The 25,711-nt window shown below is 37.7% G+C and overlaps 1 protein-coding gene across 3 annotated transcripts in view; it reads right to left on the bottom strand.

Moving 5' to 3' along the window:
- The window catches only part of dennd1b (DENN/MADD domain containing 1B), a 135,946-nt gene that overhangs the window by 10,771 nt on the left and 99,464 nt on the right, over positions 1–25,711 (bottom strand). For 2 of the 3 annotated variants that reach the window (XM_044130502.1, XM_044130503.1), the window contains 6 exons: positions 24,477–24,578; positions 17,886–17,976; positions 14,438–14,478; positions 11,485–11,520; positions 11,075–11,131; positions 9,352–9,441 (listed from right to left, as the gene is read on the bottom strand). In XM_044130502.1, the coding sequence (XP_043986437.1) occupies positions 9,352–9,441; positions 11,075–11,131; positions 11,485–11,520; positions 14,438–14,478; positions 17,886–17,976; positions 24,477–24,578 (417 nt within the window). Of the gene's footprint in view, positions 1–9,351; positions 9,442–11,074; positions 11,132–11,484; positions 11,521–14,437; positions 14,479–17,877; positions 17,977–24,476; positions 24,579–25,711 lie in introns of those variants that run through there. The other variant, XM_044130504.1, reaches the window with a different exon arrangement.

The raw sequence follows: 25,711 nt of genomic DNA on the forward strand, positions 1-25,711 counted from the left end.
TCTGGGGCCCGGGCCGACATGCCAGCCAGCCGTGGCAGGCCGGCGGAGCGGAGACGCACCTGTGAGACAGCGGGGACGAGTCCGCTTCAGACAGAAACATAACGACTACATGTGTCGTATGATCGGAGTACAAACTGTTTGTTTCAACCAGGGCAGCCCCCTCTCCCCTCCCCTCCTCTGCATTTAGGTGTTTATTAAAGCAAAGTGAACCCAAACACCAGCAGACACAGGTCACGACGCCTGGCTCTCTGATCTCGGTTACAGCTCTGGTGCCGTCTGCCTGACAGGAAGTTCCACGGGGAGCCATAAACGGATGGGACCTCACTTCCCGGCTTTATCAATTTGTCATTCCAGCTCTTCATCGTGACCCTGCGGTGAGACATTTAAGATTAAACTGCTGCAACAACAAAGCATTTTATGATTGAAACGCCATCAGCTGGTTTAGATCATTTGCTTTCTTTAAAAAAACAAACAAACAAGAAAAACATGGTGGATTCATGTTGGTAAAACCCACAAAGTAAAACACTCTGCCTCTCCAGGGCTGTAAGGGGCCTCAGACAGAAGCTGATTCACAATAAGTCAACAACAACAATAACAAAAACATGCAGACATTCACAATAAGAGCTTCTCCCTCCGCTGAAGCCGTGACAGCTCTGTCACCATCCCACTTCTCCCCAGGCCTGACAGGGCAGTGGAGAGCACAAAATAGGAGAACAACAGATTATCATACTGCTCCTTCATTAGTTCCTCGCTGTCGGCTAATGGGAAGCTGAAAGGTGAAAATGAAAAAGCGATTCCCGCTCCATGCCTCACTGTCTCTCATTTTCTCCCTCCGTCACTCTGCTGCCACTGACAGATGTCACCGTTTCCATCTGTCTGTCTGCCTGGCTCTTGGTTCCTTCCTCTGCGCCACGTTGCCACAAGTAAAGACCGAACACAGTCAGAGCTCAGGCAGTGAAGGAGTCAGGGGGGAAGCAGGAGAAGCAAAAAAAAAAACAAAAAAAAAAACCAAAAACCCAGACACGCTACAGTTATTTCAGTAACTCGATTCGGTTTTTCTGAATATGCAAAGACTGATATGTTTATTTAATATGGAAAAGATTTGAAATGCCTGCTTCTTTATCAATGTATGGAAGGTTAATTCTTTTGCTGTTTGTATCTTGATTTAATTATTTTGACCTTCAATAGAAACATAAAAAATACCAAAATATTACAAGTAGAGAAACAGTGATTATGCTTTTCTGAGGATATACCAGATTACCTGCTGACTGAGATTTTTTCCTATAGGCTATAAAATATTAGAGAGAAAAAAAGCTGCAGAAAATACATTGACAGAGGTAGTTTTGAATCCAACAGCACATGAAAGAAGTGTGTGATTATCCCCATTAATCAATCAAAGTCTGGGTCCCCTAATCATAATAAATATTTAGACAATTTATGGCAGCTGCACAAATCAGTCTTTTACAACTAGATCTGATTCATAATTAAATGGGACGAGCTGTGAATCTAAAAAAAAGAAAATACTTTGCTCAAAAGAGGTTGCATGTCTCATTCCAAGAGAAAATGAGGAATTTAATACCTCACTTTATACCTCAATGTCTTGAATGTGTTACTAGAAGTACCAGTTGTCTACTGGTGTCTTTTTGTTTTAAGATGTAGAGATGTTCGTGGCCTTTATTCACAGGATTTATACAGAGAGACATGCAACATGGATGGTTTCATGCAAGACAGAAAACCTCTGTACTGCTATGCCACACGCTAAGCTAGGATGCCTTTAAGCAGAAACTGATGGAAAAACTTAGTCTTGATGTGTTATAATAAAAATGTATTTCTTTGATCATTTGAAATAGAAATATCCTTTGTGGTTCCTTTGTGGGGAGACTCATTACCAGCAGAAACGTGTAAGGCAAATGCATGCAGATTCACACAAAGGGTGAAATTTTAACATCAATCATGAAAAAATGAGAGATTCTAAAGCAAGAGCAAATTTACAACAAAAGATAAAATACTGTATGGTATAATCAGCACATAATGTTTTAGTATTTCACCTTCACAACACTGACTGATCAAGGGAATATTGTCATCTCTGGCCGATAACTTGTATATCTTTATCAATGCTTGTGAGCAGACTACTCCTGATAATTGAAATAGATCAATACAAAAGAAAAAAAAAATCACATCAAAGAGGCATTTTTATTTTTTTTACAGGTGCCCTGACCAGATTCTTTTAGACAAATTTCATGAGCCTTTGAGGTCGGATCTGCTGATTTTTAAGCAATTATGAATTTTCTATGGACTTAAAAAAGGCTAAAAAATGTGCTGCAGGTCAAAATGTTAAGGCAGCTTTGAATTCAACAAAAAATGATGTAATTAAAAGACAAGCCTCTGTAATTATCAAAACATGTTCCTAATATAACAAAAATAAGGTTAAACTAAAACAAAGTACATTAGAGCACACACTGCTGGTTGATTTGCTTAAAAATGTTTTTAATAAATAGGAATAAAAACATCAGATTGTTAAAGATTCAAATCTGCTTATTACCGATCAGAGCTTGTCTGTTAATTTTGATAAAAACAGTCGTGCTACAAGTCTACAGTATAAATCTATATTGCATATATAAAGTTGTCATAAAATCACTTATCTACTCTTTAAATGCTCTTTTGCTAAAGTCACGATATGCAATGCACCCAAACTAATATATCCTTAGATTTATATTGCTCTAAGTGGTCGTGCATTAAATGCATTACAGTAGCTTGATCAGGAGAAACAAAGTTTTCCCTACACTCGACTTTTTCTCTGTGCGACCGGCGATGTGAAGCAGCTACGCCTCTCTGCACCAGGGCCAAAAAACGAGCTGGACATATATTTTATATAGTATTTCTGAGTGGGCAGTGATCTCACAGCTTGGCAGTGCATGTTAAGGAACGCTGATAAAATGCAAGCAAACGTTGGGGAGAATCAAAGAATTCGCATATGAACAGCCAACTATTTGTTTGCTTTACAAAACCGAATAAAAAAAGAAATAACAGGAGGAGAAAATCACAGTTCCTGTGTCCAGCTGGCTGCAGCTGAAACGTCGCTTCCTTTCTGCCTTATACAGGAGCAATAGAAGAAGGAGGAGAATGCAGTATGCTCATTTTGTCAGAGCAAACTAAACCCTTACAGTGAAATGTCCCTGTCTGTAAATCAGTGCAGCACTTTATAACCACCAGTAGATGGCACTTTAGCTCCAGAGAGGAAGGCAGCAAGTCTCTGAGGAGAATATGAACAGAGCAAGTGGAGACAACAAATACATACAAATAACCATGAAAACACATGCTCAGCTATTGAGAGAGACACTGCACTTAAACTAACCTGTGATGCATTCAAATATCTAGCATTAATTCAAGGAATTATCATCATAACTGGGCTAAGTATACTAAAAAATATCATTTTCACCTCAACAAACACAATCAAATATGCTCCATAATTTACAGCTCATTATTATGGCATGAATTATCCGCCATCTATTCACTTTCTGCAGAAATTATCTCTTTGGTGTAGCCTGAACACAGTGAACTCTCAATGAGCAACATGTGTAGAAATCAATCTTTGAGCTCCAAGACAAATTTCAGCCCTAATTTACATTTCTTGAGAATCACACTCAACCACTGCAGGCTGTGAATTCACGAGGCACAAAAACTCAGGCGAACAGTCAAACACGGAGCAGTCTTTAAAAAAAAAAAACACCTGTGATTTCTTTTTCCTGTTTTACATCTGTGTTAGCCCCCCCGGTCTCCCCTGAACCCCGAGTTGCTCTCCAGGCTGGCATCCCTCCTACCTCACCAGGTGAGCCTGGGGCTCAGGCCGGCCACGCGCCTGCTGGCTGTCATTGTCCATAACACTGTCCCAACCTCTACCTCTCCTCTATGCTCTTAGCAGCTGTCACTCTGCAGCTTCCAACCTGAGGCAAACTGCAAAATGCATGCCTGTTTTCGCACGCTGAGCACACAGGCACAATGTAAGACTTTGGATTAAAGGGCTCTAGTACAGACATACATTCTATTTGCATCACAAAAGCACATAAAACACACAAGCAAACATGCTGCATATAGTAATATAAATATTAAACGCAATCTGGTGCTAAAGGAGCCAGAAGAAATACAAAAAAATTTAGGAGTCCAATTCAGTCCTGCTTTCGTCAAACGAAAGGATTCATGCCCACATTCTCCGTCGACACACTCACCGATCATTACAAATCACTCACACGGCCGGATGCAGCTGAAATTTAGACACATGTGACAGTGGCACTTCCACTTTGGCGCAGGAGTTAGCTGAGCAAATAGAATAGGAATTTCCTAACTGATTATTTTCCTGTGATTAATTAAAAAGAGGCAGACAGAGATGTTGACTTCAAATATGAACAATGCTAAAAATGCAAAAGGAATCTTTGCTTTATACAATAACGTGGAATGTCGCTAATTATTTGGCATGTTTGATGACAAACTTTTCCTGAAGACCCCTAGTTGTTTAAAACTTGGATATAAAATGCCCTGTATATTTAAGCTCTCTTTTTATGTTTCTTTTTACATGTTATTTAACTTAATTTTAAATGATAGATCAACACAAAGGCAAACAAGTCAAAAATATAATTTTTACAAATAAAAATCTAAAAAATGTGGCTTGCATTTCTGTATTCGGACTCAGTATTTTAATCTCAGTGTGAATATGCTGTTCTGTAAAACCTCAGAGGTTTGAAAATGAATGAACTTCCTTGAGATTCATAAAGATCAAGGAACACAACAGACAGGTCAGAGGAAAATCTATGTCAGACAAATTCACTAACCAGAGAACAGCAGGCTGCCCATGGAGACTTTGGAGGAGCTGCAGAGACACACAGCTCAGGTTGGACAATCTGTCAACTCACAAATCTACAGACAGCGAAACATGGCAGTGGAAGCATCATGGTTTGGTCATTTTTAACTGTGATGAGACTATAAAACTGATCATCACATTAAATCTACATCAACCCTGACTGGGCTTGAATTATTTTGTAAAGAAGAAAGGACAACATTTTCCGTCTCTAGATGTGTAACGCTGGTAGAAACCGAAGCTTCTGCAAAGTACTGATGAGACTGAATATGTATGCAGAGAACATTTTTCAGAATTATTTGTAAAAATGTTCAAAAACCAATAATCCTTTTTCTCCAACTTCACAATTATGAGCAACATTGTGTTGGCCTATCAGATTAAACCTAAAAAAACCCTCAAATTAATTATTCTGCGTTGTTAAAACATTTAACTTAAGATGCATACTTGAGAACAATTAAATGTACATACTGCCTAGTTACTTCTCAAACTCATGTATAAATAAACTTTTAATTAAATACATTTTCAAAAACAGGTTAAAGCCTGTTTTCCTCCAACTGTGAGGTTTCTACTTCATCACTTTTTGAATTTTTGCAACTGAAAACTATTTTTTTTTATTGAGTTTTATTGCCTTCTAATCTTTTCCCACTTGAATAAATAAATCAAAGCCAGATTAAAGCATTATTGTTAGATTTGGCAACAAAATGCTGTCATATTCGCAGATGGTATGGACAGAGATTTGACCCTATAAATGGAGCGAAGTATAAAAGGTTGATCAAGCAAAAGGGAGCTTGCCGAGTGGGAGATGTTTGCAGGTAATTTCACTTAACCTTTATTTAACCGTGTTGGTCTCGTGAGATCAATTTCTCGAGGAAAGAACACCTGGTCAAGACGGTTGTAGGCAGAACGAACATCAGTATCAACAATGTATAAGAGTCAGCCTCAAAGAGAGAAAAAACTATGGATAAAAGGTGAATAACAAAGAGTTGAAACAATTGCTGTTTCCACAAACAGAAATGTAAATATGCCGTGTAATAAACAGGTGAAAATAGAAAAGAGTGCTTTCAGAAAACAAAGACCTGGAGAGCATCTCTACCTAAATGATTTGGGTTTTGCTTCTGTTTCCAGACTCAGTGGAAATATGAAAAAGATGAGCCAGAAAATAGGACAAATTTATACATTTGGCAACATTTTCTAAAGAAATTTTTGTGGAGTTTCCATCTTTTGGAATAAAATAATAAAAACCGACAACCATAAATTATGAAGGTCCTCTTGGCTTCTGAATTTACAGTTTTTGTTTTCATTTATTATGTTTCACACAAAAACCCTGATGAGCTTATAAGAGTTTTCATATAGACATGTTTAATTATTAATCCAACAAAATAAGAGAGGCGGGCCAGTAAGAAAAAACAGTAATGGTCAGAGTGTATGATTAACTAGAGAGTGATTGACTACATGTAAACAGACACACAAAAGCCACGCTGTGGGACACGCCGTCCTGCGTCCTGACCGTTCCTCCTCCCACCGTCTCCAGGGACCTGTTACTGTGGCAATGAGCAGGCCTCAGTGGCATGAACATGGGTGTGAGTGTATATCCTGAGCCCGGTGTGTGTGTTAACAGTCAATCTGTGTGTGCGACGGGCCGTCTTTGTCTGAGGGGGAACGGCGGGGGAGGAGGAGGGTGTCCGAGGAGGCCTTTAGAAAATCCCTAATTGCCGTTCTTCTCCTCTCTCTCCCTCGGCCGTCACACCTTCCCCACACTAAGACTTTCCAGCCTCATCACACACACAGGAAACACAACGCTAATTAGACACAGCACAAGCTCTCCTAATCACACCCGTACGTGGCTGCGACCGAAATGTCAGCATGTGCATGCAGGCATCCGTTGTTTTTTTGTTGTTGTTGTTACTTTTTTTTTTTTCCCAGAGTCCACTTACAATTTATGTGTTTAAAAATAAGAGGTAGAAAATCCTCTTATTTTCCTCATATCTACACCTCAAGAGGTGTAGATATGAGGTAGAAGATGACAAAAAGCTCCCTGAGGAAGTATTGACTTTTATATATATTTTTTCACGGTTCAACTACAAATTTTAAAGTATTTTATTCAGATTTTAGGTGATGGAGAAATGCAAAGAAATTAATTATTGTGAATTTTTAAAAATATCTTGCAAACATGCATTTCTACTCAGCCTGCAAATAATAACTTGAAATTTTATCCCAAATAAAATGATTTTGTCCTAGTATAAATTATTCTCTTTTAGTACCACTTTCAATTTTTGGAATAAATAAAAATCTGAAGAGTGTGGTGTGCATTTGTATTGATCCCTTCTGATGGTTGATACCCCTAAAGTAAAAGTTTTTGTAAACAGCTGCCATCAGTTGATTTGTAAATGGAGTTTACTTCCACGTCATCTAATCTCTGCATAAATACATCTTTTCCCTGAAGATGTCAGAAGTTTGTTACATTATATTAGTGGAAAACAATATCTTAATGAAGACCAAAACTGACAGATCATAGATTAAGAAGTGGTCAAATTAAAAGCAGGATTAGATTATAAAACAATATCCCAAAACTTTGACCATTTTGCTCAAACCACGACTGAAAAACAAAAAAGGTGTGGTAAAAATGCAAACCTACTAACAAACTCATGTCCACCGACAGCAAAAGGAGAGCATTGTTCAAAATAGCAGCCAAAATACATGATAACTCTGGACAAACAGTGCAGGAAGGAGGAAAGGGTCAAAAGTACAACTATTAGTATTTCACTCCATTTTTATGGAGGACTGGAAAGAATGTTTAATTGTTTCTGGAGTTTGCCACAAACTAAGTAAGGAAGAGACACATTAATATTTCCGAGCGACACGAGTGGAGAAAAACTAACAGTCTGAGCAGACAGCATGATCCTGTGGTGATGTTTGTGATGAGACTTGAGAGTACGACAATACTGAAAGAAAACTGGTTAGAGGCAGAATTCACCTTCCAGCAGGACAACAACTCTAAACACAGAGCCAGGAAGGAATGGTGTAGATCAGTGGCACATCTACAAAACAGTTTAGTTTACTACTTTAGGATATTGTGGTATACTCATTACCTTAGATCAACATTTAGCTTTATAGTTTTAATATTGGAGCAAGACCTAGAGAAACTCCTTCCTAGTAGTTTACAAATCTAGAACAAACTTAGAAAGTACAATATACTTAACAACCGAGAACAAGAATAAAACATGGAGAACCAACATTTAGTTTAATCAGATGAAGAATCCAGAGAAACCCCTACTGGTTAATTAATAATGGACTACCTATTCTTATTAAACATGGGGAGCCAAATTTGCTATATAAATAAAATTACCCTACCTATCTAAAACATGCAGGCTGTTGAGGACTGAAGGTGGCGACCACCGGTTTCTATCAAAGCATATTCATGTGTCAGACTGGCCCAGTCAAAGTCCTGATCTAAATCAAAGTAAAAATCTGTGGCAAGACTCAAAAAAGTGACATTAACCAATTCTGAGGATGCATTGTGACTGAGCTAAAGCTATTTTGCAAGGAAGAATGTGGAAAAAAATCTCTCTAGATTTCAAGAATGTTAGAGACATTCCCCCAAAACCTGCAACTGTAATTGCAGCACAAATTGGTTCTTTAAAGTATTCACTCAACAGAAATGCGTGCTATTCTTTCAGATTTTATTTTAAATTTTTGTTCAAAAACATCCTGAAATCTTGTATTATTTGCTCTTCGCTTCACTGTTATTCACTATTTTGCACATAAAATCAATTTCAGTTTGTGGTTGAGACACAATTTGGAACAGTTCAGTAGGTGTGAATACTTTTGCATAACACTAATTATGCATTAGAAACTCCCTACCTTATGAAACTTATGTTCACTTTTAGAATTAGAAAAACTAAACTTCTTCATTAGTTTGTTATAATTAAACTAGAAAACATGTCCTATTTCCTGGTATATTTACTGATGATTGTGTCTTTTGCACATCAAGCGCCAGCTTTGCATACAACAAAGACAAGATTTTTGCAATCCATTTTTGGAGCACAAGCAAATTCTTCAGACAAAATGCTGACCAGCAGATGAGTTGCTACGACTGTCCGTGCTGTTCAGAGAAAACCACTGAGTGTACAACAACGAGCGCGTTGAAAGGGAAGGAAAAATGCTTATGATTACATTTGGAACCCTGACAAACTGCTGTACTTCCAACAGAGAGCGTGAGGAGGGGGGAGAGAGGAGAAGTAGGATGGTGATAAGAAGGAAAAAAGATCTGGAGCTACAAAAAAAAAGGAGAAAAAAAATCGTATCAAGACAGGAAAGTGGACAGAAAATAGTGCAAAAGTGGAAGGCTGAATTCATGTTGGTCAAGTGAAAACTGAGCTGTGATGTGATCAAGCAGTGTAAATGTGCATAACTCATTTACTGACGTGCTTCTGTATCACTATATGTGTGTGTGTGTGTGTGTGTGTGTGTGGGCGTGTGCATGCGTGTGCACGTTGTACCCGTCTCATCTTTTGCAGTCTCCTTGGAGACAGGCTCTTGGTGCTGGTGGGAGACCCTGGACGGACTGTCATCCCGTCTTCTTCGTCTTCCTGAGAGAGAAGGAGAGAAAAGAAAAGAGAAAGAGAGAAATGATGAATATAAATCTGAGACTTTCTGTCTAATGAGTGATCAGTGTGAGCACCAATGTGTGGATTTCTGAGCTGTATAAATGTGGCACATCATCCAGTAAAGTACATTTAATTCACAGGTTAAAAGATCAGTCTGCTCATATATTTCATTTATAGATCATTACAAGACACATATTAAAATAAATGAGCTGTGTTTGGCATGGACCAATGTAAGATTCTTGGAGCTTGATAATCTTGAGGAAAAATATCATTTCATTGTATTTAAAACAAAATTATTTCTCCTTTTGCTACAAATATATTCAAATTTCTTCAGCTGTGGTTAGAAACAGTGCTGTGTTAGTAAAAGTTAAGGGTAAGGGTACAATCTATGATGGTACTTTTTCCAATTGTAAATATGTCAAAATAGCTGAATTAGTTTCTCTTGAAAGCATGAAAAAAATCCCCCCACAAACCTTCGAGACTTTCTTTCAGCCAGTCGACTGGCAGTGTGCAGCAACAATATTGGGAAGGAGCAGTGCCACGCTACTCTACTCATTCTGGTACTTTTCAGACATCTTTAAAATGTCCAAGTAAACCTGAAGATATTTTTGCCTTTTTTGTGTTTTTGGAGAAGTAAATTATAAACGCTAATTGAAATGGTATTGATGGATTACAGGAGGACAGAACATTAAACTAAACTCATTCACTAGTGGACAATGTTACCTACTAAAACTGTTTTTTATTATGAAAAACAAGCCCAAAATTTCAAACACAAAGAACAGCTAATCTTCGATTTTAGATTAATGTGAGAAACTTAAATAGGATAAGTTCTACTTCTTGCAGTGAAATATTGTATTGCTGAATTAATAATATAAAAATTATTAATGTTTCAGCAACAACTGCTTATTTCAGCAACAAGGCAATTCAAGGTGCTTCCCAAGATGAAAATAAGAAACAACAAACAAGAAACATAATTTCATCAGCAAAAATCCATCCTTAAACACATTCTTCAAGCTCTCATATCCTTGGAGCTGATAGAAAAAAGTGCAGTAGAGACTCTGTGCAATCACAAATTAATTTTTCCTCTGAAAGAACATAAAACTTCAAAATCAAACAGATTTCTGCACCTGTGTTTGCCTCCACCGAATGTGTTTGTGCAGAACGAAGCGCACGCCTCGTGTTCGTCATCATTGCCCTCTCTCCTTGCTTCCCACTGACAGATCAAACTGCTATTGCCTTATCAAATCCATCAGGCTTATGGAAACATACACCTCGTTACATTAGCTTTGAGGAAATCACAGGCTCACTGATGAAATATGCAGACAATAAAAGAGAAAGAAGGGCTGGGGTTTCAGATGACATGACAGGCCATAGCCAGAGGGGCGCTAGTTAAAAATGTACAGCCCCGAACAAAGCGCTAAGCAGGCTTCAACAGTCATTAAAAGGCCCCTACGTCAGAATCACACACTCCATGTAAAGCAGCCTTCCTGTCTGTTTCTATGAGGGAGGCATGTGTCAGTCTGCGTGCCTCTGAACAAAGTTGTGTACGTGTGTGCGTGTGTTGGCATGCAGCGTAAACTGTGCCGGAAAGGTGTGAAGGTGCATGCCGGCTCACCCTTGCTTTAAGTCTGTCCTTAAAGTCCCGAATGCCCCGTCTGGCATGGACCTTGGCCTAGCAGGGGTGAAACACACAAAACACACCCAGACACAAAGACAGATTACTAATCAAAACATCTAGAATTAGCATTCTGTTCTGGTTTCGTGTAACATCAAGAAATTCTTTGATCCACGTGGCAAAAACACGCAGACAAAAGGCTGGATGAGAGAACCTCGCTCACTAACAGGAGGCGATAACATGAAAGGGCACCCTGACCACCTATTATACAGCGTACAACGACACATCCAGCCATGAACAATGCTCTTTAAATACATTACCAATTATAATCAACGTGTTTTTGAAGATACATTATAACACTTCTTTTTGTAGAAAAAAACTGAAAAAAAACCCCCACAAGTATTAAATACCTTTGACACAGCTGTGTTGAAAAATGCTCCTCCTCTCTGTGATAAAAAAGAAAACAATATTCAGAGATTTGAAGATTTCACATATCGACACACAAAACCAGGACAAAAATATGGGATTTTAAAGGATGTTATGGATTTTATTACTTTTAGTGTCGTAACACAAGGCATAAGACATTGCAACACGTGCACGGGCATGATTGACAGCACTCAGAAACCAACCTGGCTCTAATTGCTTATTTTTGACTCGGAGCGGTGCATTTCTTCAGACGACAATAGCAGATCAGGGAGGAGATGGAGGAACTCTATTCTTTCACAGATTATCTGTCTCATATTAAACTGTCATGACGTGGTGACAGTTTCAACAAATATGTAAAATAAACCATATTTTTTTAAGCAGCTTTAACAGCCTAAACTGTAAACCAACAGACATTGAAGTGGGTTTTGTAAAACTTTGAAGTTGTGCTGAATCAAACTGAGTAAAGCCTACTACACCTATGTAGAGAGGAAAATGTCTGTGCTCAGATGGCTCAACAAAGGTGAGCTCAGCCGATAAAAAGACTCAGTTAGCTATTGTTAAGATGCAAAAGTCATTTTATAAAAAATAAAAAAAATTAGATTTAAAAATATTTTCTCCTGATAATTACTAAACACAAAAATCTATAAAGGCTTCATTTAAAAAAAACACATTTTATCATGAAATTAAAACTGAAAAGAATCTGAACCTGAAACATTCGATAAATAGGATATTTCAAATGTTACATGAGCCAGCTAAGTTCCCCTGTGTGACATTTAGATTCCTCTATTGGCAGAAAGGCACTAATTAAAGTCTAAATGGGTAAGGGAAAGTACTTCCGCTTTATTATTTTTACTAGAAAAATCGAGATGGAAAGGACCACAAAGGTTCCGTTGAACAAATCAACTTAACACGTTTATGTTTAAGTTTTATAAAGTTTCCTAAAGATGATTAAAGTTTCATTTCACTTTTTGAGTAAATGAGGGGCTGGATTGTACTTTGAATTGATCTTCCAAACCGACCACTAAGTCAGTTGGAATCCTGAAATGTGAGAAACTTACTTGAAACTTGAAAATAAAGTTTTCAAAAGATCTGAAAACTTTATTTTCAGAGTGTGACAACGATTAAAAAAACACAATCAAAAACACAGATGATTAGTTACCACCCGATACACAATGCAGGATGATGGAGTTGAGTCAAATATGTTGAAGAGATACAAACTAATAAAGTGATTCAAAATAATTTTTGAGTCTAGGATGATGGTCTCGATTTCAATATATTTAAGAGTCATCAACATAAAGAGGAAGCTGCTTTAACAGCCAAAGAATAGGATTGTGGCACAGAAATTTTCCTGTTTTTATTTGAATTAATCTGTAGTTATAGTGGACCTGATAAATTGGATTTGTGAAAGATTTTGTACAAAAAAAAAATAGCAGCATCCCCTTCTAATCATTTAGAAAGGGATTAAAAATTGGCCCATTTTCTTTTGATCAACAAGTCAAATATTAAAAAAAATCTAAAAGTTTATTTTCATTTTTATCCAAAATACCAAAACTGAAAATTAATCCTTTTTTCAGTGAGTAAACATATTTACAAGAAACACAAACTCTGGAGAATCTTGCTTTAAATAAAACTAATGTTGGACAAGAAAAAGCCAGTTATGTCTCAATCTGAGATGGACACATGAAAACATGGAATAGCATTCAGAGAAAGAAAATCACCCAATATGAGGCTCTTTCTAAGTTCACTTGCAGTTCTGATGCAGATGGATTAAAAAGTGGCTCCTCCTCCTTTCTGTTTCTCCCTTCAGGTTAATGTCAGGCATCAGAAATCAAATTTCAACACATACAACTGATTTGCTTAAACTCCTTAGAGGTGGCGAAACTCCTGATAAGTGTTGGACTTGACTTGTTTGTAGAATAAATTTAGTCCCAGTGTCACAGCGTTCTAAGATAAAAAGTCAAAAATTATTCCAAGTTAAACTTTGACCAATAAAATGATCAGTTATTTTGAAAATTCATGCAAACCTCTGCAAAACGGTGCTGATAAACTAGCATACCTTCAATAAACTAAGCAATTCACAGCATTCATGAGCTTTTTATTAAAAAGAAGCCTAAAGGAGTGATGGAGGGGGCTGTATGTGCTCAATTCATCCTCTGAGTTTGGAAGGCTGACATTATGGTGCCCAATCTGTTTCTCTCAGTGTCTTTCTTCTTTTCTCTCAGAGTTGCCGTTTTCTTCTCAGTTTGGTCTTTAGTGTAAGCACAAAACGGCGACTAAACGGCTAAACAGAGTAAATGGCAGACAGCGTTTCAGAAGTTGGCAGAAAGAGAGGAGGAGAGGGGCCGAGGTGAAGGCCTCTCTTATAGATCCCTGTCAGTCAGGAAATGTGAACTTTAACAAACCTTTGAAGAGCACTCTAGAGAACTAATTCAGCCTTAGCTGACGGCGTGGGGAGATAGGGAGGGTGAGGGAGAGTGAGAGACGGGGGGATATGAGAAGGGGGGTGACAGAGATGAAAAGGGGGAGAGAGATAAAGACAGATAGATAAGGGAAGGAAAGGATATGAGGGAAGGGCCCGAAAGAGATGAAGGAGGAAGAGATGTATGTTCTTGGGCTGGTTCAGCGGCGTAACGCCTGTGTTTGCTGCCAGATCAACATGTCATGTCGGAGGACGTCTTGTCACGTCAAATCGCTTCGGTCTTCCTCCCTGTCTGTATCCAGTGTCCTGCTGCATGCGCCGCTACACACACACACACACACACACTCTAGCTGGATCTGCACGTTCAGGCAACCCCTTCATTCCAAAGGCAACAGCACGACTTCAAACACTGAGGTGTGTCAATCAGGCCTTCAATTAAATATAAGTGGAGAATAAAAATGAAACACAAGGAACCCAGAGAGAGAAGCTGGATGCTGTACAGGACGTTGTGTAAATACCTTCACAGTGTGCATCCATTGCTGGTAGGACCTTGAATTGCCTGAGGAGACGAGGGAAAACCAGGGATATGAATTAATCACCGTTTCATCAGAAGCTCGCTGTTTACAGGATGATTCAAAAGCAACATTATAAAACACTTTGAGCAACAGAAAAACAATCCTAAATGAACTACAGCTTAAAAAGGTTTTAAGCCTGAATGCCTTACAGTGCTGTGAAAAAATGACACCAAGTTGTCAAACAAATATGAACATGATCCAAAGACAAGTAAACACAAAATGCAGTTTTTAAACTATGATTGCTTTGATTAAAGGAAAATAAATATCCAAACCAACCAGGCTCTATGTGGAAGAAATTTCCCCCTGAACTTTATTACTTCCACAATGTGTTTGTGATAACTAGAAATTAGTCTTTTCCATCACTTTGGTGGGCTTTTGGCAATCAGCTGCAGCGCTTCCATTGATTGTATAAATGAATGAATTGGATTAATGAAGAACTTTATGGAAACAAATATGCTTTTTGATAATAAAATGTTTGTGTGCAAATGAGGTAGTTTTTCGGCTGTAACAAAATTTGTGTATTTTGCAAAACTGCAATAGAATTTTTTTTTGCATCACCACAGTCATGTGATCACCAACTAGATTTTACTGGTTTCATAAAAGACGAAGAAGACAGGAAGTGGTAAGAGGAGGATGGGGCAGTGTGTGATTCATCGCACGATTTTAATTGCATTTCCTATTTAATAGAAACACTGCAATTGCAAAATTGTGTTTTTTCGTCAAAGTTATACGTGCATTTGCAATGGAAATGCAGCTGCATTGGAAATTACTTTAAAACCTTTGTTGAGCGATGGATGGAAGTGACTGTTTCCCATGTATTTCTGGCATGATGTAGAAACACAGGGCAGAAACACATGCCTTAGATGCTGCGTTCTGTGACGTTTCAGCCTACTTCATGCTGTCAGACAGGTTCTATGTAAGTGATTACTTAAATCTGCAGGTCTGGCAGTAATCAAGCCAAGGTTTGGAAGGTGAACGTGTGATTTACCAGGAGGGGCAGCTATATTTTCACATAAACTTTCAAATTATTCTACTTTAATAAAGAAAATTGTCATTTGAAACACTTCTTTTATGTTTATGTGGTTTACCTTTGTCTGATGTTTTTTTGAGGATCACAAACATCAAATTGTGACAACCATAAAAGTTGCATTAGGACATTTTGTTGAGAATCCTATAAGGCTTTAAGAATCTTAAATAAAAACGAAACCACTGGGTTGTGTTGCTTTGCTTTGGGTTTCTTTTAGTGCACACCTTCAGTTTTTTGTTTAAGCAGCTTAACAAAAAATTACATCTAAACATTTCCGTGCTTATCTGTACAGGGACAACACAACTGTTACATTATTAATCAAAATACGAAAAAAGAAGATTGATAAACATTTTGCAAGGATTTTCCCTTGAACTTCGTTTTCAGTTTCATAGAAAAGGATTTTTCTGATATCTGTTCTTCTTTGTTGTCAGCATGAGATAAAATTTTGATTCTAAATTGAAACAGGAATCTGAAAGGAAACTCTGAAAGGCCATGCGATCAAGGTCAATGTTTTATTTTAGTTTTCAGATGCATTTTTCATCCTTTCACTAAAATTTAACAGGTTTTTTTCTTTTTCGCCAGTTTCCACAAAATCCACCTAGTCATGCTCACAAAGAGAGAAGCATCTCACACACACACACCCACACACGCACGCACAAATTTCTGCTTTAGCTTTCAGCTTGGCAAGAAGTACTGAACTTGTAGTCAAGGATTCCTCTAGTTGTCAGGGCAGGCATGACATTTGCAAAGCGCAGCATTACATTAGGTACGATTATTATTGGGAACATACATTTCATAGCAGTGGTGCTCATGTGTGCTACAAATGGCACAATGCTGACTTAGCAGGAGATTATTTACATTTGCTTTATGCATAAAGAGATGATGCAGGAGTGCTATTTACTCAAAGCCATGCATCTTCATATACCATAGAAATGTGAAGCAGAAATACGATCCAGGCACAAACCCATATATTAGAATATCATTGAAAAGTTATCCGATTTTTTTAGTTTAAATGCAAAAAGTGAAACTTGTTTCGAATTATTAAGCGGAGAGCAACATTTAGACGTTTTATAATATGGTCATCCTGATGATCATCAGCTATTTTACTCTAACATATAGAGTAAAATAGCTGTATGTGACAAAGGCCAAGAGCCAAAACTTGTTGGTCTGTATCTTCATGTTACCAGAAGTTGGAAAAATGAAGTTGTACTGAAAATCTTTGGCTGACGTGAAATCTGTCCAGCTGAGTCAATGACATCTCCGAGGAGGGTAAGCAAGAAAATAAAAACGGTCATTGATAGAGAAACTAGGTCCTCACTTAGTGATGTATCAAAGTAGTTTAAAGAAAAGTTAAGTGGAAGGAAAAAGTGTTAGGAAATATGCATGGTTGATAAGAGCTGTAGTTATCCTGTCCCAGAAGCAAAGCCCCGTCAACATGTAGCAATCTGGGCCTTGTTAAACTCAAAGAGCATTGATACTGTAATTCATGAAAAAGTGCATTTACTTCACAGGACAAGAACTTCAGTAGACTGACAGTTCTGAATTAAAAACATTTTTCTTTTGGTTTTATGTGAAATATTAACTTTCCTAATAGAATTTTGGGCATTCATGAGTTGCAAGCCATAATTATTCACTTTATGACTTATTAATCTTTACACTATGCTTTAATTTTTCAACTCAGTAAGTGAACTAAAATACCTGTTTCATAAAAAGCTACTTTATTCAGATCCTTGTGGTGTGATATGGTATGTAGACACATACACAGCAATAACATGCTCCTCTTCATCAAAGGTCTGACACTTGAAGACAGATCAGCATCTTGAACAGAGTAGAGTGTTACATGCTGGTGATTCATAGTCGGGCCTAACCGAAGACTCAAGATCAACTCTGTCATTTCAGCTTCTTCTTCTTTCCCAAAAAGAGTCAAGATTTCCAGGAGCTTCTTAAGATAAACTGAGAAGTTTGTGGTAAATTTACAGTGGCATTGTTTTTAGCTAATTTAGTCAGTGATAGAGGGTCTGTTCATTTTCACTTTTCTGGTGTCAGAACTGAGAGTTGTGAGTTGGAGCAACATGACTTAACAACCAGGAGTTTATTTTATGACTTTTGTAACTCATGATGCTAACTCAAGCATCAGAATGTGTTTTATATATTTATAAAATTTTTTCAAACACATAAAGCTTTACTTGGTTGAAAACACAATTTCTACAGCAGTAAACGTGTTAAACATAACTCTTTTGGTTTATTTCTCTTCCCCTCCCCGTGCTTCACATGAACAATAGCACAACAGCATCAATGAGGTGCAATAAATATGAAAAATAAATACAGTTAATCTTATTGACAGACAAGTCTGGCACTACTCACTTCCACAGAAGCCCCCCTCTGTGATCTCTTCTTCAAACACATCAGTGAAGCCGCGGCCTGCGTTTAATTTGGCCAGCCGTCCGTCGATGAACTGCAACCATAAATTACAACATGCTTATTAAAGGAGTGGAGGGGAAGCAAGAGAGGGGGCACACTCACATATACACAGATTCAAACACTTGAGCCTCAGAGGGGTGTTATTAATCCTACCTGACGGAAACTACATCCAGAGATTAGGTGGGTTTCCAGGTAATAGGGATTTGTTAATATGGAGCAGATGAGGGATTAGAGCTGCAGTCTAAATTCTGCACACTGTCTGAGACATGAGGAAGTTTCATTTCCTCTCTTTGTAACACAGAGCCCACTAAACGCCGCGCCATAAATAAGCACTTAACAGCCGAGACAGCTGCACGTTTTATTAGCTCAGTGACAAACAGCACATTAATATGTCACAAAATAAACAATAACAAACACTCGTCGAGTTAAATTAATGAACTAAGTGCATTCTTCAGATAAAAAAGCGTTAAGAGTTTGCTTGCTGGGCTCCTGCAGAGTATGATTAAATCAAAATAGAGGAGAGATATAACAGTTACAAACACTTCAAAACCTCTTTAGAGCATTTTGGGCCGTTATAAAGAATCTGCTGCCACACTAGGAGTAGTTTAACTCTGTTGCATATCCTGTCAAAGCTGGATTTTTAATACAATACTTTTACAAAGTTATTAACAATGAAAATCTTCCTAATTCCTAATTCATAGGAATCCCCATGTTAACTGAGCCCAAGTTTCACTTTACTGGTAATGTCTCAATATTTTTGCAAACTAATAATGCTCTGGGAAAATGGGTAATAGATTGTCTAGCATTTTTAGAAACGCTGAATAAAAATATATAACAAAGTCCTTTAAAACAGAAAAGTTAACTTTCAGAAGTCATATACATACATATGGATATGTTTATATATTAATATGATCTTTGACAGTTGGACAATAAACAGAAATATTTTCAGTTGTAGCCATGTTTTTTTGTTCAAGTAGGTGGAAAAACAGGTAATAATTTGCAACAACGTAATGAAAATAATTACAATTTATGTATAAAATCCATCTGTGTTTTGAAGGCAAACTTTTTTAACTGATACCATTAATTAGTGAGATAAACCTTCAACCTTCCAAACCATATTTAACTTTTTTAATAATTAACAAATGGCATTATAGTCTTCCAAAAATGAAAGAAAAACTTGACAACAACATATTGTCAGACCACTTTTTTTTTTTTTAAATGCAACAATCCTGCTCCTCCCCCTTGTGTTAGCACGTCCGCAGTGTAACACCAGTACAGCCTGTTCTTGGGTGCATGTCCTCAGGGACAGCCTGCTAACTAGCGACCGACACGGCTACCCGCTCCTCTGGTCAGGAGAGCTGGAAACTAATCATTAGATCATTTTAATGAGAGGTGAGACTGCAGACTCCGTCGGCTGCTTCGCTACATGGCTGGTCCAATTAGCGGAGATAATCAACCCAAATCATCACCTAGCCTGAGCTTCCACTTAAACACCCTGCACCCCCACTCAAACCCCGGCCAGATTACCTGCCTCGCTGTGGGCCTTAATTGGACATTACTCAACAATGGCAGGCTGTGATCACAAATATGTAAACCACCACTAAAAAACCCCCCAAAATAAAAATAAAACCATCTGTTACATCTGCATGAACAGTGCCACAAACACAGTAACAAAGGGGAGATAGTCATTTCTCTGCTTTTAGAGAGAGAAGAAAAAGCACTTAAAATTCCAAGACCAAATTGGGGTCAGATTTATTAACACAAAATACAGATGATTATAGAATATTGCAGTTTTCAGATCTATTTAACTTTTCTCACCTGACAGCCACAAAACTCAATGCATCTCATTGTCTTTAATTGTAAAATGGATGAAAAATACAATTCAATATCTCTACATTTCTCTTGCAAAATAACTTGCAAGAGCTATTTTGTAAGCTATTATTTTCAGAAATAATAATATAATAATAATAGTGGCTCTGCAACATATATGCTAACCAAGCTGTACTGTTATAACCAATAGGAAAATTCAACTGCAGTAGCCACTGTTCAACTTACGGAGGCCAGACCTGACATGGTCTTAGGCAAAATCTTGTAAAATTAAACAAAAGTACACAAAAATGTCCAAATTTTCACAGAAACATGAAGATAACATCGATACAAACTTAGTTAGTTTATTTGCTAAAAAAGTTGCTTTGCCAATTGCAATTAAAAATCTATGCAAAGGTTGTGAATTTAACAAAATCAATCTTCATATAATCTTGTAGTAAAGGGACTTTGTTTTAACTTGGCTTTCATATGGTAAAAAAGGGAAAAGTTGTTTGGCCTCTAGTTTGAATAGCCAGAAATTAAGCTAATTTCGACAGAAGCTCATTTATAGCAACATGAATGTAGAGCCTAAAAGGAGTCCAAACACTTCCTTATTTGAAGAGTCCCCATGAGTAAAGACTACGACTAAGGAGAAAGTGGCAGCTGTTGACACTGCAAGATATGTTAGGAGAGATGTCAATCAAGCATACAGGAAAAAAAAAAAACACTCAAAATCTCATGAGGTGCGGATGGAAACATTTGAAATAGACAGTACTGAAATCTGTTCAGTGGTGCCACATGCTTGTTAACTGTATACTTTATGGAGGAAATGCATTAAGAGATCCAAGATTTATGTAAAAATTGGCTTTGCTATTTTAAGCAACTCTTTCCAATACTGCCTTGGCAATTCTGCTCGTATACACCAAAACTGAATAAATATACATATAGAAGACTACTGGCAGTAAACCATCTGGGTACAAGTGCCCCTTCAGGCTCTTGCAACAAGAAGAAAAGGGTTCATTTACTCTATCTCTGTTTGCATAATATCCACCTGACAATCGAAGTGTGCTTGAGAGTCTGAGTGAGTGCAGGAGCTGGAGACGGTTGATAGGAAGCAGGTTAATGTTGACAGATGTTCCCCCGCATTCTTTCTGAAGATTTCTCCCACTTGTTCTGTTCTGAACAAAGATGGACTGCTTGACCGAGTGGAGAAAGAAAAAAACAAAACAGCGTGTGTGTGCAAGAAGGTGAATATGTGACATTTTAAGAAGCATGTGGCCTCTGTGTGTGTATTTTAGGATTAGTGTAAAGACTATTACTCATCAAAAAAAGATAAAATTATTTATGGTCTGAGTTCTGGTTTTCTTTCAGCACACCACTCCAATATGCTCTTTTTTACTATCTCTTTATAGGTCATATAAACTCATTAAAACAATCTTAATTTAACCATATCCTCTAACATTAATATAACCAGGTGTATTGCAATGTAAGATTTGTCAGTAAAATTTGTCTTGTAAAAAGACAAACTCTTTCAGTTAACTGAGCAATTTAACTCTCCCAATTATTCATAATGTGCTGCAGATTTAGATTAACAGCTCCGTGTTGCTCAAATGAGGGGACTGTTACTTAAACGGGTAATTTAAAGGGAGTGAAAAACACTTGCAATCAATCAAAAAAGTACATGTAGAAAAGCAATTTCCTGCTAAGATATGGTAACACCTCCACCTCAGGTAACACTTCAGAGGTATTCACATGTGGTTTGGACTGTTTAATGTGGACTGAGGTCAACAGAGTCCAACAGTATGGTTTAAATTTTGAAGATTTAAAATCAGTAAGGCCAAGAGTATAAAATCCCAGACATTGGGTATTGTTTTAAGAATAAATAAATGAATAATTTACAGTGAATTTGATTTTATTCAAGATGTATGGACGTCCACTGGAGAGTGGGGTAAATTATTGAAATAAAAAAAGATAAAATCTATTAAATATGAGACTGAAACAAGATTTACTAAGGTTTTATGCAATGCAACTTTTGTGGAAACTGTTCTATTGTCATGAAACCCAACATACCTGCAGACCTTTAAAACGAAAATACAGTGGAAACCAGAAGCTTCTCTTGCTTTAGGTCAGCTAGCATGATCAAATTATTTCTATTTGCTAAATACCACAAAAGTTGGAGAAATAACATATCATAGATTTAATTATTAATTTATTCAAAATCTAAAGTTCACATACATTTTCTATGTATTTGGTAGCACTGTCTTAATTGTATGACTTGGATCAAATGTTTGAAACATTTTTTGCACAAGAACATTTCTAGATAATGAGATTTTAGTTTGCTTAGTTCAGACTACTTTGAGCTCCTTTCAGAATGAGCTGGTTTAGGGCATCTTGTGGCTTTAAATAAGCCGCTGTTCACCACGCCCTCCTGACTAAACTTTTACACTTTCATGTAAATGTGGCTGCAAACAAGTGCCCAATTATACAATCATACATTTTTGAGAAGCAGAAATAGAGCCTCCTGCACAATTGACTACAATGCAGCAAGTAGCACTAAGTAAGTCAATAACAAAACACTTGTTTTCTCCAGCAACCATTGTACAGAACATACACCAATAAAACCAGCTGACCAAACATGCAGGACCTCTGCTTGGGTTGCTAGGTGACAGGGCTTGGCTTGGCTGGGGTTGCTAGTTAACGGGGCAGTGCCTTTCAAATGTGACTTGGCAATCGGGCAGTTTTTGAAGCGGTTGATTTTCCAGACACCAAAAACACTTAGAAAACCCTGGCCAGGGTTTTCTAAGCACTTGGCCTGTTATTATAAGCAGTAGAAACCAAAATGGAAATACAAAAACGTGCAAAATGAGAATTTTCCATAACATGTCTTGTTTACCAATGCTGGTCAGAACAGGAGCACAAATTACAGTATCTGTATGAATGTTGACATAATTGTAGTGTATTAAACAACAGTGTGGTCATTTGAATAACGGTAGGATGGACTTGACTAAAAACACTTATGGTAAGTCCCAGCATAGCGCCAGCTCAACGGGTCTCCAATCTACTGCAACTGAGACAACAAGGGAACTGATTTCCTATTCCTCACTGTATGAATCACCAGACAAATCTTTACATTATGAACTCAAACTCAAGCTGCAAAAACTGCAATCACTACTTTTATCTTGAATGATCATTCTGCTCTTGACCAATGGTCAAGTTTGGTATTTCAAATAGAAGACCAATTTTCTTCTGCAATTTTTGTCTTGGTTTCTGTTTCTATTACCTGTGTGTTTATCAGTATGTAGTCAAACACTGTGGCTGGAAACAGAATAAGGAGAAATATTGGCCAAAACATAAAAGTAGTTGAGATAAAACTATTGGATAAGAAACTACTGACCAAGAGCACATCTTCATTCCCACAGCATGTACCTATCAATATAAAAATTTATGCGCGCATGTGTGTGGCCATGCAAGAGAAGCACTGCATGTGTGTTTCTGAGCGGATGTGGGTCATGGTCAGAGCATCGCTCGGGCAAAACCACTGGCCCCTCTCACTTTAGCAGAAAGAGGAGTGGAGCAGATAAGCTCACCCCATCCCCTGCTCTCGAGAGGGGGAGGAGGAGGAGATAAGAACCTGTTTCCCAATGCTACCGCTTGAGGAGGCAGCCGACCCGGAGGAGGCTTTGAACTGATGCTCACTATCTCCTCTGCCTGGGAAAATTATGAACAGGGTGTCCAGAGAAACAAAAGGCTGATTGAGGGCCGCTGTTCTGCACTCTCAAGGGGAAATCACACAACTATCATGGGTCAGAGAGCACAAAGAGGTGAGGGAAAAAGAGCGAGAGGAAAGCCAGAGGTGCCTTTCCTCTTGTTCTGGCTTCGCTAAGTTTAGCATTACTGAAGGGACTTAGAAGGAAAACATTAAGTATACATGAGTGATTTTTTTTTGTTTGTTTATTTTTAAAACAAACCACACATGAGTAGAGAATACCTGCTTAAACAGACAAGACACTGAGCACCACAGAGCAGAAACGACATTCATTAGGGCATGAATTACAGTCTGGCATGCGCTTTTTGTGCTTTCAAAGACTGGCACAAACATGTTGAGGACAGAATGCAAACTTGTTATGGTTTTTTACAGTCAGTGGACTCTGCAGCCCTAATTTATCACTTTTGTTTGTACTGGAGATAAAAACTGAATAAACAAAGAAACATTAAAATCTGAGCACGGAGATAATGACTGTAAACAGTTTGAAAGGGTCAGTAACCGTCCATAATCTGGGCTTTGCTCTTCTAAATTCCTCCCCACTCTGAACAACTGAACTGTCAAGATACTAACCGCTAACCCTGAACAGCTGACAGTTTGCTGAGAGACGGCGTCCATCTGTAACAATCACTTCCCAACAAAAAAACGCTTAAGCATCCTAACAAAAGTGCAGTTCATAGACAGCGACTAAATAAAGCCTCTGTCCTATTTTTTTTACTTGTGTGTTCTTCAGATACGCTACACCAATAAGATACACTGTATAAGTAACTGTAAAAGAAGAAAATGATAAGCAAGAATGATGAAAAATCTGCCCCTTTTCACACAGATTAAATTGTAGAACAGAAAACAAACTTAACTCCCACATTTATTTTGTTATTTTTAAAAGATTGCACCACTTTTGTTATCTCCAACATGCAGAAAGGAGTGCCAGTGCAACAGAGATAAACATACACAGCTGTCTGTACCTGTTTAAAGAGCTGCAGGTTGACAGCCATGGACAGGAAGTTCTTCATCGTACTGGAGCGATGGTTGGCAAAACTCTCCTCGCAGAATGTGATTGGTTCTCCCTGCAGAGAGAAATGTTTCATTTTTACTGAATACAAGTTTTATTTTGTAGCCACAGAGAAAAAAATGGCTGCTTGAGTTGCAAAGATTGGTGAGCCCGGGACTCGATACAAATAAAGTTAATGAAAGTTTGTGGTTACAACATGACAATGTGCAAGGAACTGGATATCAGCTTTCCTATTGGAGTATTTCATCTGATTTCTTCATTAGTGAGAAACAAGTAGAAGATCTGAGTAATACTGAAACAGAAAGAAAACAAGAAGTTGAAGTTTTTAAAAGAAATTAAAAACAGTCCCCTTTCAACCATTTCCTCTGGCAGCGTTCATATGAGCTGCGCTGGACCAGTTGACGGTGTCCCACTAAACTTCCCAGTCCTCCGTATAAACACATTATCACATTATTACCATTTCTTACATCATGTCTGTTGGCCTGTGAGCTATAGACACAGAGGATGACAACAGAACCACTCCGGGCCAATCACACGCTGCCCTCCAGTCAATTCTAATTCATGTTATCTTATAATTAACATAGCTCTCACATATTTCAACGATGCTCTAAATTCCTGTGCACCGAAAACAATGAGCTTTGTCTGTTCAAGGCTACAAGCGCAATGTGGCTCATACAAACAACTGAACAACAGTGGAGAGTAACCTCATTTTCAAGGATGGGAAAATGATACCAGTGGCCCAAATTACTTCACAAGAACACAGCTCCAGTTAAATCGTGAAAAGTTTTAACAGCAAAAAGAAGATTTTTCAACTAAAAGAGGGTAAGGCTAGCGAGTAGGGAGTCGGAACTTTTTCTCCAAACTACCAGTTTTATTGATATATTTTATTTAATGAATAAAAAGGCTCAACTTTGTTGTTTAAATGCAATTAAGTCACTATTTTGCTGAAACATAGTATATATCTTTGTTAGAAATCCATACCTGAACATTTAAAAAAAGAGGTGGATATGTAATGATGTGTCCTAATTCTTTTTTCACAGAGACACTTCATGCCTCTGGCTGACAGCTCAGAGCTTTTCTGGTCACACCACAGCAAGGACTGAAAACTGAAGAATATTAAACTTTTTCTGCTGGACCGCTGATTCTTTACAATATTCTCCCTGATGTCACACTGGAAAATTCATATCT

This window comes from Gambusia affinis, linkage group LG10 (assembly GCF_019740435.1).
Source record: "Gambusia affinis linkage group LG10, SWU_Gaff_1.0, whole genome shotgun sequence".
NCBI classification, from domain to species: Eukaryota; Metazoa; Chordata; class Actinopteri; order Cyprinodontiformes; family Poeciliidae; genus Gambusia; species Gambusia affinis.